General features: G+C 39.8%; 1 protein-coding gene across 3 annotated transcripts in view; it reads left to right on the top strand.

Moving 5' to 3' along the window:
- LOC149225005 (alpha-1,6-mannosyl-glycoprotein 2-beta-N-acetylglucosaminyltransferase) overlaps positions 1-25,992 on the top strand; it is a 247,210-nt gene that overhangs the window by 156,380 nt on the left and 64,838 nt on the right. For all 3 annotated transcript variants that reach the window (XM_089386403.1, XM_089386401.1, XM_089386402.1), the window contains one exon: positions 15,749-15,821. In XM_089386403.1, coding sequence (XP_089242529.1) covers positions 15,749-15,821 — 73 coding nt within the window. The remainder of the gene's footprint in view (positions 1-15,748; positions 15,822-25,992) is intronic.

Here is a 25,992-nt window from a genome sequence, read left to right as displayed (position 1 = left end):
GAAATCTATTAATAAAATTGAAAAACCTCCCGATTTCCAACACCCTGTGCCACTGTCGCTTGTACTGGCCAGTTCTGGTCACTGGCACCTACCACGCAGTTTCTCACTGATACTTGCTGGCAGGCTCTCCAGCGGCTGTTGCTTTTTCCGCCACTGTTTAACCAACCTTCCCATTCTGTGCCTGTCTGTGCTGCTGCCTCTGCACCCCTGCTGCTTCTTGTTTCGTCGCAGCTGGGTTTGGCAAGAGTCTGCTGCTGACCCTCGATTTCCCTCTGTGCCTGCGACTGTTGCCTTTCTCGACTGTGCTGGCCTCCTCCGTCGGTTCTGGTCTCCTGTGTGGGCTGTCATACAACGAACCAGACAGCAGGTTGTACATCAATTTAGCTCATTTGTACAGGAAATTGTGGACCGTACAGGTCGTGCGATGGGTGTGCAATAGGAAGCAGTTCGATGGGTTGATTCAGGGAAATTTTGAAGACTGAGGGTCATACCAGCTGTACAGGTGCCCTGTAGAAAACTCAGAATTGGCTGTAGCTTGTGAAATTTCTTCAGGGCCAGTTTATTTAGGGAGACCTCACTGTTCTGATTAAGAAAGTGAAGTTTGTTTAGAGGGTAAATTTCTGTGTGAGAACTATTTCCTGTGTTTGCTTCCGTTGAAAGTTTGTGAGTTAAAATTTCAATGTATTTCTTATTTAGTACATTCACATTTAAATTTTTCTGGGTGGATAGTCTACCAGGAATATTAAATCAGATCTGGAGTTAGAAGTTTAACAGTGATGCAATGTGAATCTACTACCAGTTGTAGTCAGAATTAGGAGTTGCTCGAAGGGACTCCATGTGAGCATAGTTGCCAAAGTAGGCGCCACTAATAAATTGATGGAGCTGCTACTGAGTTGATATTGGTTTGTATTTACCCACAAAACTTGCAGCCATAGCGCAGAGAGGATAGGCTGAGTAGTATATAGTACATAACCTCTAGGATAAGCTGTTGGAGACAGTGCTGATTGTGGGTCTGCATAGGATATTTCTTTAAATGTAAAGAAAAGTGATGTGTAATTGTTATCATGAAAAAGGGCTGTGCAGAGTGGGAAGTCAGAACCATAGGGATTGCATATTATACTTAAGACCTATTAACACGCGGGACAGATAAAATAATCTTGACAGTGCTTGTGTCACAAGCAGGGCAAAATAGATTTTGTGAAGACTTGAAATAATTACTGTAAGTTTGTTGTTGATTATTGGATATTTTTTGTTGTTTATAAGATTGTGGATTCTAGGAAAAACTTGAGAGATACCATTAGGCAATAATGTTCAAATAAGCTATAGAACTGAGAGAATAAGGTTCACACCTACTTTGATGCTATGTTGAGATTCACAAGTAGGGCAGCGAGTGGAAACAAAATAAACCCAAATTCCACAATAACTCGGTGACAAGTGCACTAGAGAGAGAAAAAGAGGGAATGCCAAGAATAAGTGCTCTCCACAAGGGAAGATACCTAGTTTAAGAGAATATGTGGTGTATTTATAAGTAACTCGAGTAGCGTGCTACCTTGTTGAGGGTTTAATGAGCCTACATGTACATGTTTGACTTGGCCAAGCACAATCGATTGCTAGTATTACAATAATTGATAACAAATTATTAAAGGATGGCCTTAGTCATGATCAGAAATATATTAATGATACATATGAATGTTTTGTGGCCACGTGAAGACCCCCCCATAACTCTAACAACTTAGAACAGATATAGCGTCTATTGTATAAACTCCTTGGTTATAAATCTCCATCCATGTTAACTATACGCATGCTTTTGCTCTTCCTTAAAAGCCAATTTCTACTTGTAAAATATGTTCTATTTGTTGTTGAAAAATTAAGTCATATGCAAATGGATCATGACATTTGGATGTGTCGATTCTGGTAAGGAAAATAAAGAATTATGAGAGGGGTATCTAGTTAACTACGTAAAACTATGCTAGAATAAATTGGTAGAGGAGTTTCTGTGAAAAATCTACTATTGCACTAAACTGGATATTATTCTTCTTACTGATACAGTTTATTTGTCTTCTGTTATTTAATTAATGACAAATAAAGAATAGCTCACTGTTGCAATTTTCACAATTAAAAATAAACACTGCGGAAATAAATCAGGAACTGTTAAAATTGGCAACTAGGGTCAAATTCCACTCTGGACAGCTCATTTGATGAAGATGATTATTGCATTAAATTCCTCTTTTCGAGAGTACCAAAATCGACTTAAAGATCATCAACTTCAGATAAGGAGAAATGCATTTTTGAATTTTTGTCCACTCATATGCAAAGTGTCAAGGTCGGCTTTGCCTCCATAAGGACCAATCGTCATGTCTATTGATCCTCACCAATTTGTATATATAGGTGTCCTCCAACCTCATTTGGGACACATCCAATGAGCATCTAATATCTGAAATGGGGCAGCGAATCTGAGGCTAGGGAAAGGAGGCAGCTGGCAAGAGTTTGGGGAGAAAGTTGTCTCCCTCTTAGGTGTGGATGTCTTGCACAGAGAGGTTGCAGATATCTGGGCTTGGAGCAGTCAGCAAGGAGGTGTTTTAGGGTTGATTCAAGATGGTTTAGGGAAGCCGACTTCTGGCCAGATGAGGAGGTGTTTCTGTGCTTGTTTTGTGGATTAATATCTCTGTTCACTGGGCGACAGGGTAGTGCTACGACAAAAACAAAGTTGGGGAATGTTGTGAGAGTCGAGAGACCTAGTCTAGGGGTGTTTTCCCTAGCCACAGCCAACCTACAACAAGCCGCAGATGTACAGGGTTAGGGAAGACTGAAACAAGGTGTTTTCATTTCCTAGGGAGGCCGCATATAGTGTTGTAGCAGATCTGTCTATTGTTGGGTGATTTGTGAAGGTTGGCCTACAATAGTGCAGGAAGGCAACGTTGAAGGGCAGTAAGTTTGTACAAAGAATCATGGTGACTTGGAGCAGAATTAGGGTTGTTGTGATGCCCTAACTAGAGCTCAAAAGTTTGCACAAAACCCTTGAGCAGCAGCAGCGTGTTGCAAATAGTCTCTTGGTAATGGATGGATGGAGTGTAAGTAGCCCTAACCACACCAAGCTTCTACAGCAGTATGTCACCAGCTTCAGAGGACACTTTGACTGCTCCAGAATTGCTACTTTGAAGTTTGAACAGACCATCTATTAATCTGAGGACAGTGATTGGAAAGTCAATTTTGACTTTGAATTGATGTACTTTCTCTCTCTCTCTCAGCTGAACATTTGGTACGAATAATAAGAAGAATTGATCAAGGGTTTTCCCCATCTTGGGGTTTTTCCCTGGCTTGAGCCATATTCTTGTGTTCTCTTGTCTTGGCCTCTCTTCAACAAATTTTGTTTATGTTCTTTCTTCAATTACTGTCAAAATGATTTATGTGATTGCTAATGGAAATATAATGGATTGAAAAATGAGCTATATGGATCTTTGAAGTAATTGTCCTATGCAAAGAACATGTTTACCTAAAATTAACAGGAACTGAGAAATAGGTGCACACACATAAAAATGACACCAATGTCCCCAAAAAAAATACAGAAGGGAAAACAGGTGCAAGAGATGAGGGTTTATATTTTATTATCTTCATCAAATTAGAGAGTACATAGATCTGTTTGCCAAAACACTGGCAAAGCTCCGGAAAGTTATCTACACCACTCCAATTGGCAAGATCGACCTGGCAATCCTCTGTTTCCATTGCAAAATCAACTCAACCTCTTCTAGTAAATGCGCACAAAAAAGAATGCTACAGGAAATATGCACTAGCTGGAAATTGAGGTTTTGCTAATCTTGCACTCCTTTGGTGATCCTGCACTCGCTCTGTCCTTTGGAATTGATTCCTGACAACTGGAAATTCGATCTGCTGCCTAGATCATTTCACTGGAGAAGTCGCGAGAAGTCGCACCCACCGGTATGACCTTCTTGCAGAAGAAAACGACCTTCCCTCTGACTCAGGAAATCTGTGGAAATCTCCCCGTGAAATATCTCTCCAATTTCTGCTGAACCCTCTCAGTGAAGCTCTGCTTGCTCAAACTCATCCCTCGCTGAAAACTGAACACTGGGAAGTTTGCACTGCCTTGCTTCCTTGCTCATTTGATGAGTCTTCTTGAAGCCCCATTGACTTGCTCTTATAATTCTCTTCCTGGAGCTCCAACGACCAAGATCTAATTGTGATTGCTGGCTCAGATCATATTAGGCTCCATCAAATTACTTTTGAGAAGTCTCTAGAGCAAAAGACGATTTCATTAATTAATATACTTTAATTAACCAATTTTCGTAAGTCAAACTTACAAAATTTTAATTATCGGGTCAATTAATTTAATTAAGGTGTTTCAGAGCCATATCTCATGAAACCATTTCTGGGTATTGGAGGTCTCATGTTCCTTAGCCTCTCTAACACCTTAGAGACTAGAACACCTATTTGAGGCTACCACAATATCCAAAAACTAACACTCCCACTTAGCGAGGAAGGTGTTTTCTCCCCAACATCCCTTCACTTCAACCTATCGCTGGATTGTCCACGCTGTTGACGTCCGACATCTGTTACACCTCCTTTCTTCACCTTTCATGTTGATCTGACTTCCTGTTACCGGAAATCACTGTGAGGAATCTGACTAGCAACACTGTCCATCAACCACTGTGCATACTCTGATCTACCTCACACTGTTGCTGCAACTATTGCAATAGTGAGTCTGATCTCATTAGAAGCTGAGGCTCTAAGTTTCCATAGGGCTGCTTCCTCTGAGGCTAGACTCCCTCCAAGTCTCGATCTCTCAATGGGAAATAATCTTGGTTGGAACTACATTTGCACCCTACAACTGAGCAATTCACACTGATTGTGGTACTGCAACTAGCTCTGTATTGTTTCTCAAGAACTGATTGCAACTAGCTCTGCTGACACTAAACTTGCTACTATGATAATGTGAGCCCCTGTAACAAAGGTGATGGACCTATTGCAACAATTGGAACTTATCTAACTGATCTCCATGTTGCATTTGCGCTGGACCCTGCCCATCTTGACACGCTAAGGTATCAAGCTCCTCCTCCACCCGGAGGTATTGTTGCTATTAGTGTAAACTTCTCCAATCTAGCAGTCAACTCATCGATCTCTCTTGAAGCTGCTATCTGCTCCTACTTCTTGTCCTCTTCCTTTGAGGACATTGGGAGACGAAGTGACCGAATTCACCACACCCGAAGCGCTTGACCTTCGACAAGTCTTTCTTCTTCTTTTCTCCTTTCACTAAGCCTTGTCCCTGTCTAGGACCCTTCTTCGCCTTTCCCTTACTTGTAAGGGCTATGTTCTCCTCCTCCTCCTCCTCATCCTCCTTTGGTCCCTTGCTGCTGTTGATAGTACCTGCTGCAAGACTAAGCCTCAGCTCCTCCCGAGTGAAGTCACTCCATAGACGATCCCATCCAGGTAGCGTATCTTGCCCAAAAATAACTTGGACGAAAGTATGACACTCCTTGGTGAAACCGTTGAGAGTTGTCCACACTAACTCACTTTCTTCAGGCTTCTCTCCCATCGGTGCTAGTTCATCTCTGACTATCGGAATTCTAATGAGATAGGATGTAACGCTTTCTCTCTTCTGCATCTTGATGGTCCTCAATGTCTTCTTGAAAATCATTTTACGATTCTTTGATGGATTCTCATACAGTTTTATGATGGCATCCCACATGTCCTCTGCTGCATTCTTGTTTGCAATATGCGAGACTATGTGATACCGAAGCCCATTCTGGACCATCCTCTTAACTTGGTCATTTCTTTCTTGAAGGTAGCCAACTATTATGGATCTGCTGCAAATCTTTTGTGCCTAGATCTACTCAACAAACTGACTGATATGCTCATAGGAAATACTTCCTGGCAATACCACTGCCTGCGGCCATAGATCTGAAGCGAAATCAAACTTTTCCTCCACTTGGATCTGGAAATCGATTTTCTACTCCTTTGTGAATTGAACCCTGGCTTGGCTTGCATAGATCTGGATCTTGTGCTTCAGATTCCACTTTGAAGTTGCACAATCTTGCTTCTTCCACCTTTGAGCCTCATATTTGATCAACTACTGCTTTGCTACCATGTGAAGAATGCATGATTGCAATAAACTGGAAACTATTCTTCTAACTGATAGAATTGTTTTGTCTTCTTTTATTTAATTAACGGCAAATGACAAATAACTCACTACTGCAATCTTCACAATTAAAAATGAATGTTGGAGAAATAAATCAAGAACTGAGAAATATATGCACACACATAAAAATGACATAAATGTTTTGGACTAATGTCCCCAGAAAAACACCAAAGTGAAAACTAGTGCAGTAGATGAGGGTTTATATTTTATTATCTTCAACAAATTAGAGTGTATAGATTCGCGTGCCGAAACACTGGGAAAACTTCACGAAATTATCTCCACCACTCCAACTGGCAGTTTGACCTGGAAACCCTCTGTTTCCCTTGCAAAATCAACTTTGCCTCTTCCAGTAAATGCACACAGAAAACACTATTGCAAGAAATATGCACTAGTTGGAAATTGAGGTTCTGTTGATCCTGCACTCCTTTGGTGATCCTGCACTCACACTAGGCAACTCACTCTGTCCTTAGGAATTGATTCCCCACAACTGGAAATTCGATGTGCTACCCAAATCTATGCACTAGAGAACTACCATGAACTGGTACGACCTTCCTGTAGAAGAAAATATCCTTACCTCTGACTCAAGAAATCTATGGAAATCTCTGTCCAGTTTTTGCTGAAACATCTCATTGATGCTCAGCTGGCTCAAACTTCTCCCTTGCTGGAAATAGCGCATTGGGAAGTTTGCATTGCCTTGACCCCTTGCTCATTTGATGTGTCTTGGTCAAGCCCCAACAACTTCCTCTTATAATTCTCTCACTGGAGCACCAACGACCAAGATCTAATCATGATTGATAGCTCAGATAATCTTAGACTTTGTCAAATTACTTTTGAGAAGTCTCTAGAGCAAAAATCGATTTCCTTAATTAATGTACTTTAATTGATCAATTTTCCTTAGTTAGACTTGGGAAATTTTAATTATCCAGTCAATTTATTTAGTTAAGGTGTTTCAGATGCATATCTCGTGAAACCATTTATCGATATTGGAGATCTCATGTTCCTTAGCCTCTTTCACACCTTAGAGACTAGAACACCTGTTTGAGAACACAATATCCAAAAACTAACAATTTCCAAGCTAGAACAATGTAATGTTCCACCAAATTTCTAGGACAATTAAACATAGGGATGGGTAAACGTCTCTGGGTGATGTGTGGAGACATCACCCAAATTTTAGGTAACATCATGGGAAGCGTTGGGGACGATTTTTTTTTTTTTTTCCTTTAATTTTTAATTTTTATATTTATTTTTATTTTGTGTGGGTGGGTTTAAACCACATATCAAAGGGAGCATGTATAAGCAACAGTAAAATAAGGTGTGTTTAGATTATAGTATTCAAAACGGCTGTGTTGAACCAATAACTAGTCAGACCGGTTGGTTCATTAGTTGGCATGGTCGAATTGGTCATTAAACCTGGTTAGATGTCTTGGAGGGCTTGGGTTCCTTTAAATTGACCATAAACGGACCAGTTCATTACCAACTCAGTCACAGACCCCATGGGACATGGTTTTTGGCATACGTGAGCTGTTTTGACAGAAACTAGGGGTTATTGCCCTCCAAAAACAACCCCTCCAATCCTTTAAAAGCATGCCTCGCCTCTCCTTTGCCTCACACATTTGAATCTTAACAATGTTGGAAACCAATGGTAATCTTAAATTCTTAAAGTTAAAGTGACATTTTCTTTATCTTTTATTTTCATCTTTTTATTTAAATTTTTAACATTACCATGAAATGACTCAAGATGTTTGAGAGTGGTTTCGGTCTCATTGGGTTTCATATGGAGAAAATAGAATTTTAGATCTCACTCATAATCCACCAGACTTGTCCCAGGGGGCCAACTTTATTGATGATCAAAGTAATGTGAAATCTTTGAAAACAAAGAGATCCATGGTTCAAATCTCCTTGGTTGTAACTTGGTTTACGGAGAGGAGGACACACCATGGACTCCCAGAGGTTTACTAGTAGTTATGTGTTCGACGGGCTATTGGCTTCCTCTAGGAGACAAAAAAAATTCCAACATACTTAATGGTTTTAAGGATTTCAAGATTTGGGGGATTGCAATGTCTCCATTTGATTCTGTCATGCGTGAGGGTATGAGATTGGCATTTCATCAAGAGCATGAAGCCCTTTAAGTACCTTGATGTTGGTGGCATTGATTATTGAACTTCGTCGATGTTGGTGGTATTGATTGTTGAACTCCTTTACCATGGCCTTAACAAAAATGTGCTCTTCACTCAAACAAAAATAAATGGTTAGGTATGCTAAGCTTTTTCTACCATATTATAAGGTTGAGGAGATGAACCCTTCACTCAAACCAAAATCATTTGTTAGGCATGTTAAACTTTTTCAATTTCTACCATATTATAAGGTTGAGCAATCTAAGTCTGAAGACATTGAGATAGATGATGTTTATGTAGCTCTTGTTGATGATCCCATTTTTGCTAGTGTTGAATCAACGATGAGTTTCATGAGTAATCATGTTGATTAATGATTTGTAGTTTCATGTCTAGTTTTGTTCTTGCTACTACTACCACTAAGGTTGCAGAGGAGTTTGAGGAGTCCTCAAACTCTGAGCCAAATGATGTTTATGTAGCTCATGTTCATGATCCCATGTCTATTAGTGGTGTTGAGTTTGATCATGATGAGGAGTGATAATGTTGATCACTAAAATGTAGAATTATAGTAGGACTGCATTGATTGTAGGAATTTACAGGGTAAGTTCCTCAAACAGAACACCAAAGGACACCGCTCACAAACATATCACAGATCAATACACCAGTATTGTTGACGTGGTTAAAACCCTCAAAGAGGGAAACAGTCCACGACCTGAGCCAACGCGACCACTTTAGGCAATTTATTAATAAAAGAATGAAAATTTACATAAGCTTCTCTCATGCATGGTTACCTTGCAAATGACCCTCCATGCTTTTTAAATAGAGATGATGGACCAATTGGGTGTTAAGCCACGGATCAAGTGTTGGTAATACCGAGGAGAGAATGAACCGTCGGATCACTACATATCGTGACCGTCGGATTGTAAGTTACAAAAGTACATAGTAAAGAAACACACTTTACCTAACTCTACACTAGACCAAGTTATACTTAACTATTTCCTATGTGTCGGAATATCCTAACATCCCCCCTTACGAACAACTTGGGATAGGATTGAAGGATGTACAAATATGGCACAATAGGAGAAGGAAGGAGACATTAGAGCCTATCTTCCCTTAGTGACAACTTCGCCTCTGTGAGAGCCTTTGTAAAGATGTCGGCAACTTGATCATTTGTTGAACAATATTGCACTTCAAGAACATGGTTGTGAATGAGCTTTCTAATGAAGTGCATGTGCAGTGCAATGTGTTTGCTGCACTGATGTTGGACTGGATCTTTGCATAGTTGAATGGCACTTTGATTATCACGCCAAAGTGTAGTCGGATGTTGCTGCTGAAAGCCAAACTTTGACAGGATCTGACGAAGCCACAGGACTTCCTTACTAGCTTCTACGGCACCATGATATTCTGCTTCTGTTGAAGAAAGAGAAATGGCACTTTGTTTCTTGCAAGCCCATGTAATAGGTCCTGAACCAAGAGTGAACACATAGCCTGTAGTAGACTTCCGATCATTAGGGTCACTAGCCCAATCAGAATCAGTGAAACCAACCAATAGAGGAGATGCTTCTGCGTTGTAATGAATCCCAAACTGAACTGTACCTCGAACATAGCGAAGTATTCTTTTAGCTTATTTCCAATGACTTTCATGTGGATTTTGCATAAACCGAGCAATAAGGCCAACAACAAAGGAAAGGTCAGGACGAGTATGGGCCCATATTCTAGACGAGAAACATAAAGCTTTAGAACCTAAGAGTGAAAAATGTATTTTTGTTGGATATTCTGAAGATGTCAAAGGATACAGAGTTATTCCACTTAAGTCCAAAAATGTTATCATTAGAAAAGATGTAAAGTTTGCTGAAAATATATCGGCCTACGAGCCTAGTTGGTGCTTTGATACCATGTAGGAATTTATAGGGTAAGTTCCTCAGACAGAACACCAAAGGACACCGCTCACAAACATATCACAGATCAATACACCAGTATTGTTAACGTGGTTAAAACCACTGTTTTACAAAACGGCCGAATCGACTCCGACTCGGCCGAGTCGAACCGAGTCGATGGCCTGGGCAATGAAACGGTGTGCAACCCGGCTCGGTTGACCGAGTCATATGTGACTCGGTCAACCCGGCCGGGTCCGTTATGACTCGGCTGAGTCAATGTAGGGACGGCTGGGCAGCATAACAGCTAATAAAATTTCACTTTTTATTTGATTTTTGCAAAAGTTAAATGTAGTTAATGGATTCTAAAGGGTAATTGTAATTTGTTAAATGCTTTTGGGGTCCATTTCCCCCTTCCAAACCCTATTTAAGACATCCAAATGCTCTCATTCACTCACAGCAGTCTTATGCATTTGAGTGAGAGTCTTCTTTGAGAATTAGTGAGCAGTTCTTGAGCTTGTTTTGGAGCAGCAGTGAGGAGTCTTGGAGGAGCATTGTAGCTGGAGTGAGGAGCTTCTTGGGTAGCCATTTGGAGCAGCATTGAGGAGCTGATTCTTGGAGCAAGCTTGAGGAGGCAGTTTGTGCCTGGAGGTATTTTTTTCCACCTCTATAAATCTGTTTTTGCTTAGTAAATTTTAGGTGCATATCAAGAAAGCTTAGAGAGTGTTTTTTGTCAAATAAATGAACATTGAATCAATTTTTTTTTTTTTTTTTTTTCATTTTCAGATTGTTTTCCTAGTCAAAAAATGGCACCTAGAGCAAAAGATCCTGCTTGGGCATATGTTGAAATGGTTGATAGTCAGATGCATTGCAAATTTTGCCATAGGAAAATTAAGGAAGGTCCTGGGGGGATTAATAGGCTGAAACAACACTTGGCAGGGATTAAAGGCCAAATTACCGCATGTCCCTCATCAGAAATTGAGGAGATTAGAAAGAATTTGTTGGCCAGCTTTGAGAAATTTAAAGAAGAGAAGGCTAGGCAAAAAGAGATACAGGCTGAAATTGGGAGGAAGAGGGAGATACAAAGAATGATGGCTACCAACCCCCACTATGATTTTGAGGGTTCTTCCTCTATCCCTCAAACTGAGGCATCCAACCCTTTCCGTTATGTTCCTCCCTCTTTTGGTTCTGTTCAAGATAAGGGAAAGGGTAGACTGAATTTGACAAAGGGTGATGTGACTATCAAAAGTTATTTCACTCCCTCCTCTCCATCAGATGCACATGGTCCTGAAGTTAGTAAAGGTTAAATTCAGCCCACTTTAGATGACCATTGGAAGAAAGAATTGAGGGAGACTGCTTGTGACTACATAGCTAGATGGTGGTATGATGCTGATATCCCCTTTAATGCTGCTCGTTCACCATATTATGAGCCTATGTTTGATGCCATACATGCTGCTGGAAAAGGCTTCAAAGGCCCTACTATGCAAGAGCTAAGGGGGTTTCGTTTGCAGAAAGAAATTCAATCCATTAATGAGTATTTGCAAGAGTTCAGGGATTCATGGGCAAGAACAGGGTGTACCATCATGTCAGATGGATGGACTGATCAAAGAAACCGTACCATCATAAACTTTCTTGTCTTCTGCCCACAGGGAACCATGTTTTTAAAATCAGTTGATGCATCTGATAAGGTAAAAGATGGCCACTTGTTGTTTCAACTATTGGATGAGGTTATTGAGGAGGTGGGGGTGGCTAATGTTGTTCAAATCATCACAGACAATGCCTCTAACTATGTTCTTGCTGGTAAACTGTTAGAGGAAAAACACAAGACCAACTTTTGGACCCCATGCGCTGCACATTGCATAGACCTCATGCTTGAGGATATTGGAAAATTAGATTGGGTCAGAAACACTGTAGATAATGCCAAAAGCATAACAAAATTTATCTACAATCATACACTGGTTTTGAGTCTCATGAGGAAACACACTGGAGGCAAGGATATTATTAGGCCTGCAATCACTAGATTTGCTACACATTTTTTGACATTGCAATCTATGCTTTCCCAACATAGAAACTTGCAAAAGATGTTTTCCAGTGATGAATGGAATCAAAGCAATTGGTCTAACAAACCAGAAGGCAAAGAATTGAAAAGGAAAGTCCATGATGAAACTTTTTGGAGAAAGGCAGCAGAGATTGTGAAGCTTGCTGAGCCACTAGTTAAGGTGTTGCGGTTGGTGGATGGGGAAAGGTTGGCTATGGGCTTCATTTATGAGGCTATGGATCAAGCAAAGGAGCAAATAAAGACATCATACAAGGATAGAGTGGCAAAGTATGGGCCCATTTGGGCAATCATTGATGAAAGATGGAACAATCAACTCCATCGACCTATACATGCAGCTGGGTATTTTTTGAACCCACGGTATCATTATAAAGCTAAGGAGTCAGGAGCTTTGAGGGGGGAGGTCAGAGATGGATTGGTTGATTGCATTGAACGCATGATCCCATCGGAGTCTGATCAGCTGGAGATACATCAACAGGTCACATCCTTCAGCAATGCAAAAGGTACCTTTGGGAAGAACCTAGCAAAGATTGCAAGAGAAGCAGATGAGCCAGGTAAACAAAAATTTCAGTTTTCAATTTCTTAATGGTTTTACAGTTTTACTTTTTTTATTAAAGTTTGTTAAATCATTTATAATTTGAAAGTTAGATATAATTTGTAATTTTGTTGAGCTTCAGCCTTCATCTAACTCATAATTCATTACACTCCTATGTTTTTTGCAGCACAATGGTGGGAGGCCTTTGGTGGCCAGTGCCCTCAATTGCAAAGGTTTGCAATTTGTATTTTGAGTCAAACTTGCAGTGCATCTGGGTGTGAGCGCAATTGGTCTGTCTTTGAGAGGATTCACACAAAGAAGAGAAACCGTTTGGAGCAAAAACGGTTGAATGATCTAGTTTTTGTCCAATACAACCTTCGGCTCAGACGGAACCAATTGCTGAACAAAAGACTTGATTCAGATCCCATTGTGTTGGAAGACATTGATCCAACATCAGATTGGGTAGTGGAGAGTCGTCCACCAGAGTTTGATCCCGATGAGGATCTTGATGAACTTGAACATCCACTTCATCCTGTTCAGTTGAATGCAGATCCCATTCCACCAGCCTCAGTCTCACAGCCAACAAGGAGTAGGACTCCAGTTGTAGGTGCTTCCTCTGCTCAGCCACGACAGAAGCGCAACCACATATCTACTCTATCTCAGCTTGCATCTGCTGCACAGCCTGCTAGTGGTACTGGCACCACTTCTACAGTTGCAGTTGGAGACGATGATGATGAGGAGGAGCCATGGGGCCCCTTGTCTAACTCTGATGATGATGATCCAGAGATTGGTCGAGATGATCTTGGCTCCTCTGGCAGTAGCTACTAGCCAGTAGTACTAGTATTGGAGTCTGGTCACCATCACAGTTTACTTTTGTTGTAGAGGCCATTTCTAGCCTCCTTGGTTATTTGTATTTTGTTTTGAGTCTTTGATCATGTATGACAGTTGACTATGTATTGCCATTGGGTACCATTTTGATATAATGGATTGGTTCATGAGCCTACTTTGATCATATGTTGTCTTCCATCTATATTATAATGCTGTGTGTTTGGAAACATGAATGAAAATCATTAAAATTATGTTTAAAATATTTAAAATTATGTTTTTTTTATAAAAAAAAATAAATATTTAATGTATTTTTTACAACGACCGAGTCATTGAAATCGAGCCGGCCGAGTCATTACCGAGTCGGAGTCGGAGTCGAAGTCGATCCTCGGCCGAGTCGGAGTCTTAAAACATTGGTTAAAACCCTCAGAGGGAAACAATCCACGACCTGAGCCAACATGACCACTTCAGGGAATTTATTAATAAACGAATGAAAATTTACATAAGCTTCTCTCATGAACGGTTACCCTACAAATGGCCCTCGATGCTCTTTAAATAGATATCATAGACCAATCGGGTGTTAAGCCACAGATCAAGTGTTGGTAATACCGAGGAGAGAATGAACCGTCGGATCACTACATATCGTGACTGTCGGATTGTAAGTTACAAAAGTACATAGTAAAGAAACACACTTTACCTAACTCTACACTAGATCGAGTTATACTTAACTATACATATCGTGACTGTCGGATTGTAAGTTACAAAAGTACATAGTAAAGAAACACACTTTACCTAACTGTACACTAGACCAAGTTATACTTAACTATTTCTTATGTGTTGGAATATCCTAACATTGATTTTGGACTGCATTTGATTTCATTGTTGATATGTATTGCACTCTGTGCCATTTTGATATATACACCTTTACATGATATATTGATGAACAAACTTTGCATATTTTGTTTCTATTGGTTTGGAATCATGGTTTTAAATCTTAAAAATAGTTTTTTTCATTAAAATTAATTATTTCATGTAATTTTTTAAAGACCAATTCATTGAGATCTGACCAGTTTGATTTTTCGGTTTTGGTTTAAAAACTAGTTTGATAGATGGACCAGACAGATCACTGTTTCCGGTTTTGAATACTATGTTTTAGATTCATGGATGACTTGTAGAATTAGCCGCTATAGAAATCCTTAATTGGATAAAGAAGATGTGGGTTTTAAGGTTGAGTAGAAAACAACGTGTTTAGATTTGTGGATGACTTGTGAAATCATTAATTGGATAAACAAGATGTGGGATTCAAGGCTAAGAGTAAAGAACAAAGTGTTTAGATTTGTGGACGACTTGTAAATTAATTCTTGTAGAAATTGGATAAACAAGATATAGGGTTCGAGAATACGAGTAAAAACGTATTTGTTAATGCACACAAAAACGATGAAGTTTTATAGGGATATTGTAAATATTAGAATTTCCAACTTGAGCTAGTGGTTTAACAAATTGCTATAAGGTTTTTATATGAACTAGGCTATTGAATGTTGTATATCAAAGGATGGGATATAGAATTTTATATGAGATTTTTTATGTTTTCTTTTTTCATGTAATTTTGTTAATTGACATCTAGGTAATGGAGAAGGAATAAGCATGAGGTAGTGATTACCATGGTCAAAATGATGAATTGAGGAAAGATGTTGGAGGGAATTATAGGGGTGATGTGTAAAAGTGCACGATTACTGTTGAAACATTGAAATATTTCAATATTTCAATATGCTCATGATATGCATTTATGATGGGTAGTTAGGAACATGTATGAAGTCTGTCAATTTTTTTGTAGTAAACATTTGAGTAAGGTTAATTTCTTCTCTCTTTGCATGATATTTATTCACCTCAAAATATTCCTTTTCGTTGGGATTTATATTTTGTTAAATTGTACAATTTTTTGGTTGTTGTGTACATTGTTACCATTCCTATTAATTACCAATTCTTGTGTGTTTTATTAATTGCATTTTAGTTCATACATAACAATAAGCATTCATTGTTTGAATTTAGAATTAAATATTGTGATTTTGTATAGTTTTGAATGAATGCCATTTCAACATTCATATATTTGTGTAATAGGTAGTATCTTCTCTAATTTTGTTGTTGATGGTGTTCTCTTTAACCCTTTTCCTAATTCCCCTTTTTGTTTATATGTAGTGAATGGGTTCTAGGAAATCGTGAAGACTTGATCAAGGACATCACCGCAGAATTACATCCTGAGAATCGCGAGGTACAATTTCTACCTCATTTTATTGTATTTAGAGACATCACTGCAGAATTACATATTGAGAATTGCGAGGTACAATTTCTACCTCATTTTATTGTATTTAGATTATAATTTCTTGTCACCTCTAAGCATATAATATCTTGCTAGTCTTCTAGAGTTTTGTTCTCTTTTAAGGTTATTTGCATAGGCCTCTGATGAATCCATGTCTTGTTGTGTTTAGGTTATTTGAATGTATCTTAACATCACAACTCTATTGGTCTCCATTAGAATTATACATGTAGCTAATAAAATCATAAAAATCCACTTTTCCTTTCCAAATGGGATGTATTTTTCCAAGTGTTGTAGCGGCTACAACACCCTCCAAAATTTTGCCCTGCATCCAATTTCAGAGCCTTCCTTGGGTTTTTCCTTGATGTTTGCAAGCACTTGGGCTCATCCTGTGAGCCCGTGTTGAGTCTTTGCACCCTCCTCGCTTGATCGTTCATCAGACATCTTTTTCCATGTTGGTCACCATGTCATGCTTGCAGCGATGTTCTAGCTTATGCACAAGGTCCCTCTTTGTGTGTACCAGTGTTACTTGGGAGCAGGAGCGATATTTTCAAAAGCTCCCGGTTTGGGAGCAAATCCCGGAGTGTTTTATATATATATATATATATATATATATATATTTATTTATTTATTTATTTTGATGCATATATGTCAATAAAAACATGTAGAATTATGAATTAGATATAAAAAAAACATAGATTGAACCATATAACAACAATTATCTAGAAGTTATAATCTTCATCAACCACGTCCACAAGTTAGTAACATAGTAACATACACCATATTGCGTCTTGTGATTCATCAATCTTAAAGTTTCAAGTTTCAAAATTCAATATATAACATTTATCATCATTTATCACGAAAGTTGTACTTGTAAGCTAAGTGTAACCATTACAACAAATAATATCTAACATGAAATGAAATGTTATAAAATGAAATGAAACAACTTTCAACTTTCATGTAGCATCATATTCATAATTCATTACTAATGAGTTATAATTGCCAACTTCAAACTTAAATTGTCATATATTGTTTAAACTTTAAAAAAATATCATAATAAATATGAAAGAGTCAATAGTTATAAAAACTACTAGAAACTAGAAACGACAAGTAAATCTATTATCTATTGCTTATGCTTGGGCCTCTTGCCACCACGAGAAATGTCTATTCTTTTAGTGTTGTTGGAAAATCAGGATCTTTGTCATTAATATCACCCTCTAAGCATTAATATCCAAAGGTATCTTTGTCATTAATATCACCCTCTAAGCATTAACATGAGATAGAAAAAGCATAGCATGTCAAGTCAAGATTTTGTTTGAGGGATGTGTACATTTTTAGGAGAGTCATGATAGAGGAGTTCGACAACCAATGTCACTAACATCAAGGTACATAGAGGGATTGGAGCTCTTGATTAAATACGAGTTCCATACCCTAATACATGACAAAATTCAATGGAAACATTGCAATCCTGAAATCCTGAAGAACTGATAAGTCTACTGGATTTTGAATGAAACCTAAAATTCTACTTTCTCCATATGAAATCCAGTGAGGTCAGAACCACTCTCAAACATCTCGAGTCATTTCATGATAATGTTAAAAATTTAAGTAAAAGGATGAAAATGAAGATTAAGGAGAATGTCACTTTTAATTTAAGAATTTAACATTACCATGAATTGCATATCAATACTAGGGCCATAGGCTTGATCATTAAGTTGCACCACTCAAAACTTATTTGTTTCTTTGAAAAAAAATTGCACTTGGAACATTACTGCAAAAAAGATTTGCAAGAAAGGCTAAATGCTCCCAAAAAGGCAGGGACTGTTTTTTTAGGGAGCGCGCTCCTGACCCACTCCCAAGTCGCTCTCGCCTGGAGCGCGGATTGGGAGCGGGATTAGGGGGGGCACTCCCCTGAAACATTGGTGTGTACAAGTTGCGTTCACTATGTAAACATCTGTCGCACTCACACACGAAGTTGTATGCACTGTCACGCAAGTGTTGTCACGGTCGTTCAGTGATCTATCACAAGTCTCGCGCTTATCTATCACACCGTCTGTCAGTCACACCAACTATACGTTGCATTGATGGTTCGAGGCGTCTTGTCGTCAAGTCATATTGATTGTGTGTTCGCAAGGTCATGCATGCAAGGAGTCACTCATTCACACACTTAGTCATTTCGCTGAAGCTATGTCGACCAGACCAACCCCAACAACCGAACCTCCGCTGAGCTTCAATGTGCAGTTTCAACCCTCAGTGAACATGTACTGCTGCCTAGAATTGTGTAGAGCTTGAGGCTGCCTCCCAAGCAGTGTGCGTTGCGCAATCCTGGATTCAACTCGACTGACTGTCACCCAGAACAACGCATAAGTTTCCCAACAAGCCATCTCAATCTGCGCTGCTCGCAAGCAAATCAACCAAGCCTCCAGTTGGTCAATCAGAGAGTTTGACCGGGCAGTGACCTCGGGCCTCACTCCCCCAAAATATTGCGCAGAAGCTGCCAAGCATGCCCGCTTTCGCTAACTAAAGAAACTGCGTAGACATGCCGGACAGACACCTGTTGTCTGTCACTGCACTGACCTATAAAATTGCGCATTTTTTCTAGCCAGTACGCCCATCAGCCAACTTGCTGCTCATCTTGAAAACTGCGCAGTTTTCATGAGTAGTCCCCCAGCTGCCTAGCATCCCGCTCAGCTCAAAAACTGCGCAAGGACGTCCAACAGGGCAACGTAACAACATTGCGCAGTTTTTGCCAACAACCTCCTGCAGCCTGCTGCTAGCGCGCTAGAATAATTGCGCAATTTTTCCCAACAGCCTCTCGTAGCCTGCTGCCAACTCCCTAGAGAAATTGCGCAGTTTTCATTGCTAGTCTCCCTCTGTTGCCTGCACTGTCTCCCTAAAAAAATTGTGTAGATCTGCCCTCCAGCCAAGCCAGATCTCGCAGACAGTCACTGCTGATCCAGATTGCCCATGTAAGCTTCCTAGTGACCTCTGCGCAGTTTTCATGAATAGTGCCCGAAGCCCGCATCCCAGCTTGAAATCTACCTTGCACAGTTGCAAAGCCTTGTCCTCTCTCCCGGTCACCTACATCCGAAAGCGAAAGACAATGCATCATGGTAGACTAGGAGATTTCTGGATTTGATGTCGTCTCGTCATGAGTGATTGCAGATACAGGTACATGGATGAGACATGGTGCGACGACGAACAAGATGAACAAGGAGCACATGCAAGGAGACTTGTTCGCGAATGGACAAACACATGGAGCATGCCAAAGTACAAGCGAAGGAGAGACATGCACATGCAACATCAAGCGAACACCAAGACCATCGAAGACTCCACACACCTTGCCATGCGGAGGTGAAGCTATGATACACCAAGAGCACATCCATCACTCAACAACACTGCAACTTGACATGCACACCACCAGCAGCATGAACATATCAGCTCTATCGTGTCGAGTCATGTCATGAGTCATCTCGGCCACATCACTACTGTGGGCCATACTTTTGTAATCAATGTAATGTAATGTGAAACTCCAAGAGACCCACATGTAAATCTGAAGAGTCATGTAAAGTCGAAGAGTCATGTAAGTCAAACATTCATGAGGGAAGTCGAATAGTCACAAGGGTCAGTTTTACCCTTGGTTATAAATACCCTTCATTTGTACATGCAAAAGACTTTTCACTTGGCTCTTCCCACATAGCCTTGAGAGTCTATAATCGTTTTTTGAGGAGCGAGCAGTGGCTCCAACGCCCTGGTATCGGGGTTAGTGGTGTAATGGTGTACAAAAGTGTCTTGGAACTTTCTAAAGATATGAAGGGTGTCTACTTGATCCCCTATTCTTGTGGGACCCCCTATATTGGGGAAACAGGACGCTCCATCCATCAAAGGATTAGCGAACATGCAGCGGACCTAAGACATGGAAGAACCAAGTCTTCAACGTTAGCAGAGCATGCGGAAAAGACCAAGCATCAAGTGTGTATTGAGGTGGCCAAGGTTATTGCCAGGGTTGCTCTGTTCCATCACCATAAATTCAGAGAAGCTATTGAAATTGAAAGAAGGCCGAGCAATCTCAATAGAGATGACGGCTGGAAGATCAGTAGCTGTTGGATCCCGGCCCTTTCTTCCTAGTCTTGCCCTTTCTTGCTTTCGTTGGTTCCCCTTTTTTCGCTGTTTTTCCTGGGCGCCTTGTTTTTTTTTTTTGGTTCCTTCCTCCTAGGGTTTCTCATTTTGACTCCGGTTATATATATGTTTTTTTTTTTTTTTAATAAATGTCGCTCGCTTGTTTTATTTTTTTATTTATTTATTTTTATTTTTATTTTATTTATTTTATTTTTTATTTTTTTTTAATTTTTTTCGCTCGCTTGTTTTATTTACTTTAATTAATTTATTTAATTTCCATTCTTATTATTATTATTAGTTTTTTTTGTAACTATTTATTTATTTATCTATCTATTTTATTATTATTATTATTATTATTTATTTATTTATTATTATTATTATTTATTATTATTTTATTTATTTATTTATTTATTTATTTATTTTGAATTTATTTATTTATTTAAAATGAAATTAAAATCTTTTTACCTTTTATAACTTTCGTAATTAAACTTTATTCATTATTATTTTTATGTATATTATTCCAATAAGTTTCTAACCAACCTTTGTATATATATACATATTATTTATACTTTAAGTCCCATTTAAAAACAAATTATAAATTATAAATTATTTTATATTTTTATTTATTCACATAATTTAACTTATAATTTTTTAATAACTTTCTAACTAACCTTTAACAATTTTTAAATTATTTTATATTATTATTTATTCACATAATTTAACTAATTTCCATTAAATCTTGACTCTGGTCCTAAAGTCAAAATTAGCCGTTAGTCAAGATAGTCGTTGGAGTCTCTGCTCAGACTATTTAACATGCTAAGCTGGATCTGTTTCTTCAACTTGTCCTGACGATGAACCACACTTGTTGGTTCGAAACGCGTCGACAAATGATTTATCTTGTGATTTACGCCGAAGAATTTCTCGTAAACTTTCTCTTAATTCAGAAGCCTGCTAATTGGCCAACATGTTTTCACACATGTATTGTATTCGTTTGTAAGACTATTCTTGGACGCTTGTAATGCATGTTGTTTTAACCTGTATTAAGACAATTGAACTATTTAAGTTGTTTTAATACATATGCTATTGGAAATGTGTTGTATTAGTTGCTAACGTTGTCTCACTTGTGTGGGCTATCCCACCGGACACTCGACAAATTCATTCTTGTAAACTTGTTATAATGGCCGTCGCACTTGTGTGGACTATTCCGTTGGGTGTTGTACGTGCTATTTGTTCACCTTGTGTTTGTGACTGCTGCATCCGTGTGGACTACTCCGCCGGAAGCTGCGAATGTCCTGTTGTGTTGTGTGTCTCTAACAAAGTTGGGATTATTCCCTTTCAACCTAAGACTCACTTCCACCCTCTCCCTTTGCAGTGAAAGAACTCTGACACAAGCAACACTAAGCACTCACTAGGCATGCGAACCTCGCTGTTCGGAGACAAAACAAACCACTCTCACGTGCTAACAAGCAAGAGCTAAGGCATATCTTTATGATAATGGCAACCGGGCCGTCGTACCCGATGGGACTCCTACACCAAACGATGTGAGGTCTAGTTGGGATTTCATACCTGGGAGATCCCCTAAATGTTGGCGGGTCCAACACCATCAACATTTTTGGGGCTAGAAGGAGAGCTTGACGACAAGTTGAGACTATTACATCTGGTTTGAATCTCTTACCAAATGGATCATACACAATTCGTGCTCCCGAGGTCTTTTTGTCATTTCTCCCTTAATCAACTATCAATCCCTGATGAGCTTCTCGATCACTTGTCCTTGTTAAAGTTTGACGGTGAGGACAGAACGTCCGTAACCAAGCACATTTATGATTTTCTTCATTTCTGCGAATCTCATGAAATCGATAGTGAAGAGCTTGTTTGCATTCTTTTCTTCCTCACCCTTGAAGGTCTGTGCTAATCGGTGGTGTCATACCCTGCCACCTGCTTCCGTCCATTCCCTTCTCACTCTCCTTAAGGAGCTCCATCAAGCCTTCGATAAGTGTAACCACCAAGATGTCTATGAAAGAATCTCTCGTTTAAGAATGAAGCCTGGTGAATCAGTTGAGGACTTTGCTACCCACTTCCTTCACCTCTGTCATGAAATTCCTGAACGGTTTGTGGACCTTGACTTCATGAGCCAAGAGTTGAAACGCTTGGTTCATGTTTCCTGACATGGTGAACCTCTTGATTTCCCTTCTCCCTCGACTCTTGTGGATCATGAGGCCCCTCAGTTTGTAGAGGAGGAGCCCAACACCTCATTTGTTCCGTGTCCTCCTCCCTTTCCGGTCTCAAAGTGGGTGCCCCCTCATAGTGGTCGCAAAGATAAGAAATTTGCGCAGCGGGTATCCCCTCACAACGATCACAAAGCTGAGAAATCTGCACAACATGTTCCCAACTCATCTGCTCAGCCGTCTCCCGCTCCAACAGAGGAAATTCTAGAATGGCTCAAAAAGCTTGTGGCAAAGACTCATTCCTCCATTTCGCAAGAGGACATCACCGTTCATAACCCAAGCCTTGAGTCTAATCTACGTCTCTTCTATCGTCCATCATCTACAAGCCATGACTCCTTGTAGCATGACTCACTTGATCAATCCGCTTCACAAGCTAGTTGCGTGCATTCGCTTGATTCTAAAGTTGCTGGCTCAAATTGCGGTCATGTGTAGGCTTCTATTCTTGATCGACTCTCAATCCGCTAATCTTGGTGAAATATCATGCATAATTAATTCTTTCGATCAACCTCTAGTCTTGGGCTGTCATCACACTCCCATGCTTCCATATGTTGTGATGAACGCCCAAGCACATGATGTGATCTGTTGTTCTCTCATGTACACTCTAACTTAGATTTGGAATGCGCTTCGGTCAAAGCAGACATCCATATTGAAGCTTCCTTTGCACCTTACTTGCCCATGTGTCCTACCATTCATAGTGCATCTACATGCGACGGAGATACTCCATGTTCTCTTGCTTCTTCATCTGATGAATTATCTCCTCGATCGATACCAGGCAGTGAGGCTGTCCATGATGAGAACAATCTCAATGCACAGAACTCTTCGCACTGTAGGAATTTGCAGGGTAAGTTCCACAGAAAGAATACCAAAAGGACACCGCTCACAACCAGATCTCAAATCAATACACCAGTATTTTTGACGTGGTTAAAACCCTCAGAGTGCAAGGAGGGAAACAGTCCACGGCCTGTCCCAACGTGGGTACTACAGGCAATTTATTAATCAAAGAATGAAAATTTACATAAGCTTCTCTCATGCACGGATTACCCGAACAATGACCCTCCATGCGCTTTAAATAGAACTCATGGACCAATCGGGTGTCAAGCCACGGATCAAGTGTCGGTAATACCGAGGTGAGAGTGAACCGTCGGATCACTACATATCGTGACCGTCGGATTGTAAGTTACAAAATGTACAACGGTAAAGAAACACACTTTACCTAACTCTAACCTAACTCTATACTAGACCAAGTTGAACTTAACTATATCCTATGTGTCGGAATATCCTAACATCCCCCCTTAAGAACAACTTGGGATAGGATTGAAGGATTTACAAATATGACACAATAGGAGAAGGAAGGAGGCACTAGAGCCTATCCCCCCTTAGTGACAACTTCCTGAACTCCAAGCATATATCGAAGTTTAGTGAACTTCGCCTCTGTGAGAGCCTTTGTGAAGATGTCTGCAACCTGATCATCTGTTGGACAATATTGCACTTCAAGAACATGGTCATGAATGAGCTTTCTGATGAAGTGCATGTGTAGTTCAATGTGTTTGCTGCGCTGATGCTGGACTGGATCTTTGCATAGCTGAATGGCACTTTGATTATCACACCAAAGTGTGGTTGAATGCTGCTGCTCAAAGCCAAACTCTGATAGGATCTGACGAAGCCACAAGGCTTCCTTACTAGCTTCCACGGCACCACGATACTCTGCTTCTGCTGACGAAAGAGAAATGGCAGCCTGTTTCTTACAAGCCCATGTAATAGGTCCTGAACCAAGAGTGAAGACATAACCGGCAGTAGACTTCCGATCATCAGGGTCACCAGCCCAATCAGAATCAGTGAAACCAACTAACAGAGGAGCTGCTTTGGCACTGTAATGAATCCCAAACTGTACTGTACCTCGAACATAACGAAGTATTCTTTTAGCTGCTTTCCAATGACTTTCACGGGGGTTTTGCATAAAACGCGCAACAAGGCCAACAGCAAAGGAAAGATCAGGACGAGTATGGGTTAAATACAGGAGTTTTCCGACAAGTTGACGGTATAAGGTAGCATCAACTTCAGGAGAGGTACAAGAGACTGAAAGTTTGACTCCAGACTGAAAGGGAGAAGAGGCTGGCTTACAGTCTTCCATGTGAAAATGACGAAGAATATCACAAGCATACTTGGACTGGGAAAGGAAAATACCCTCTTGGGATTGCAAGACTTGAAGACCGAGAAAATAGTGTAAATGTCCTAAGTCTGTCATTTCAAATTTCTTTTTAAGGCTGGACTTCACATGGTTTATAAGGTTGGGATCACTACCAGTAAGAATAAGATCATCAACATAAAGAACAAGGATGATAAGAGAGTTGCCCTCTTTCTTGGTGTAGACAGTATTGTCAGAATGACACCTAGAAAAGCCAGATTCTAAAAGAAAGCTATCCATTTTGGCATACCAAGCCCGAGGAGCTTGCTTGAGGCCATAAAGGGATTTCTTAAGTCGACAAACAAGGCTGGAGTCTGTTTGTATGAAGCCAATGGGTTGTTCCATATAGATTTCTTCCTGCAAGGCAGATTTAACATCCATCTGATGGACTTCCCATTTTAAAGAGGCAGCAAGGGAAAGAACAAGGCGGATGGAGTTCATTTTGGCAACAGGAGAAAAGGTTTCAGTGTAGTCAATGCCTTCAACCTATGAAAAGCCCTTAGCAACGAGACGAGCTTTATGTTTATCAACTTTCCCATCTGGTCCATACTTGGTTCTGTAAACCCATTTACATCTAACAAGTTTGCGTCCCTTTGGTAGAGGAACAAGATCCCATGTATCATTTGTCATCAATGAATGATATTCTTCATTCATAGCTGCTTCCCAATGTGGATGGCCTGAAGCTTCTGCAAAAGTGTCAGGATCATGATTTACTGGAGCTTGAGCCAGTAAAGAAGAGGCTCTTTCAAACTGAGAACGTGTACGTCGCTGATCTGTAGGATCACTGGCAAGATCACCTGCTGCATCCCGAGTGGCACGGACCCATCTTGGAAGTTGAGGATCCTGAGAAGGTGGGGGAGGATTATCATCCTCGCTTTCATCATCTGAAGAAGAAATGTTTTCAAAGATAGAAGAGATAGGAAGAGGTGGCACATCCGCCGGACTAGGCTCGCAGGCCGATTTATTTTCATCAAATTTTACATCTCTTCTAATGATAACATTTTTGGACTTAAATGGAATAAGTCTATAACCTTTTACATCTTCAGAATATCCAACAAAAGTACATTTCTCACTTTTAGGTTCTAAAGCTTTATGCTTTTCATCTGGAATATGGGCCCATGCTTCACTTCCAAACACACGAAAGTGACTTACATCTGGTTTAATGGAACTCCAAGCTTCTTTTGGAGTGATATTCTCTAGAACCTTAGTAGGAGTGCGATTGATTATATAATTTGCACAATTAATTGCTTCGGCCCAAAAACTAAGACTGAGTCCTTTAGATTGCAGCATACAATTAGCCATTTCCTTTAAGGTGCGGTTTTTCCTTTCAGCTACACCATTTTGTTGTGGAGTGTATGGAACAGTATGTTGCATTTGAATTCCATTTTCGGTGCAAAAGTTGATGAATGTGTTTTTAACATATTCTCCACCATTATCAGTTCTTAGCTTAAGAATTTGATGTCCAGATTGTTTTTCAACAAATGCTTTGAAGGCCAAAAAAGTGGTAAATACTTCGCTCTTGAGTTTTAAGAAGTATACCCAAGTGCGTCTGGAGAAATCATCAATGAAAGTTAAGAAGTACTTGCAGCCAGAGAATGAA

The sequence above is a fragment of the Pinus tabuliformis genome, chromosome Q (assembly GCF_031772625.1).
Source record: "Pinus tabuliformis cultivar Carrire ecotype Pingquan chromosome Q, CPIR1, whole genome shotgun sequence".
NCBI lineage: Eukaryota > Viridiplantae > Streptophyta > Pinopsida > Pinales > Pinaceae > Pinus > Pinus tabuliformis.
This window is presented reverse-complemented; position numbering and strand designations above follow the sequence as displayed.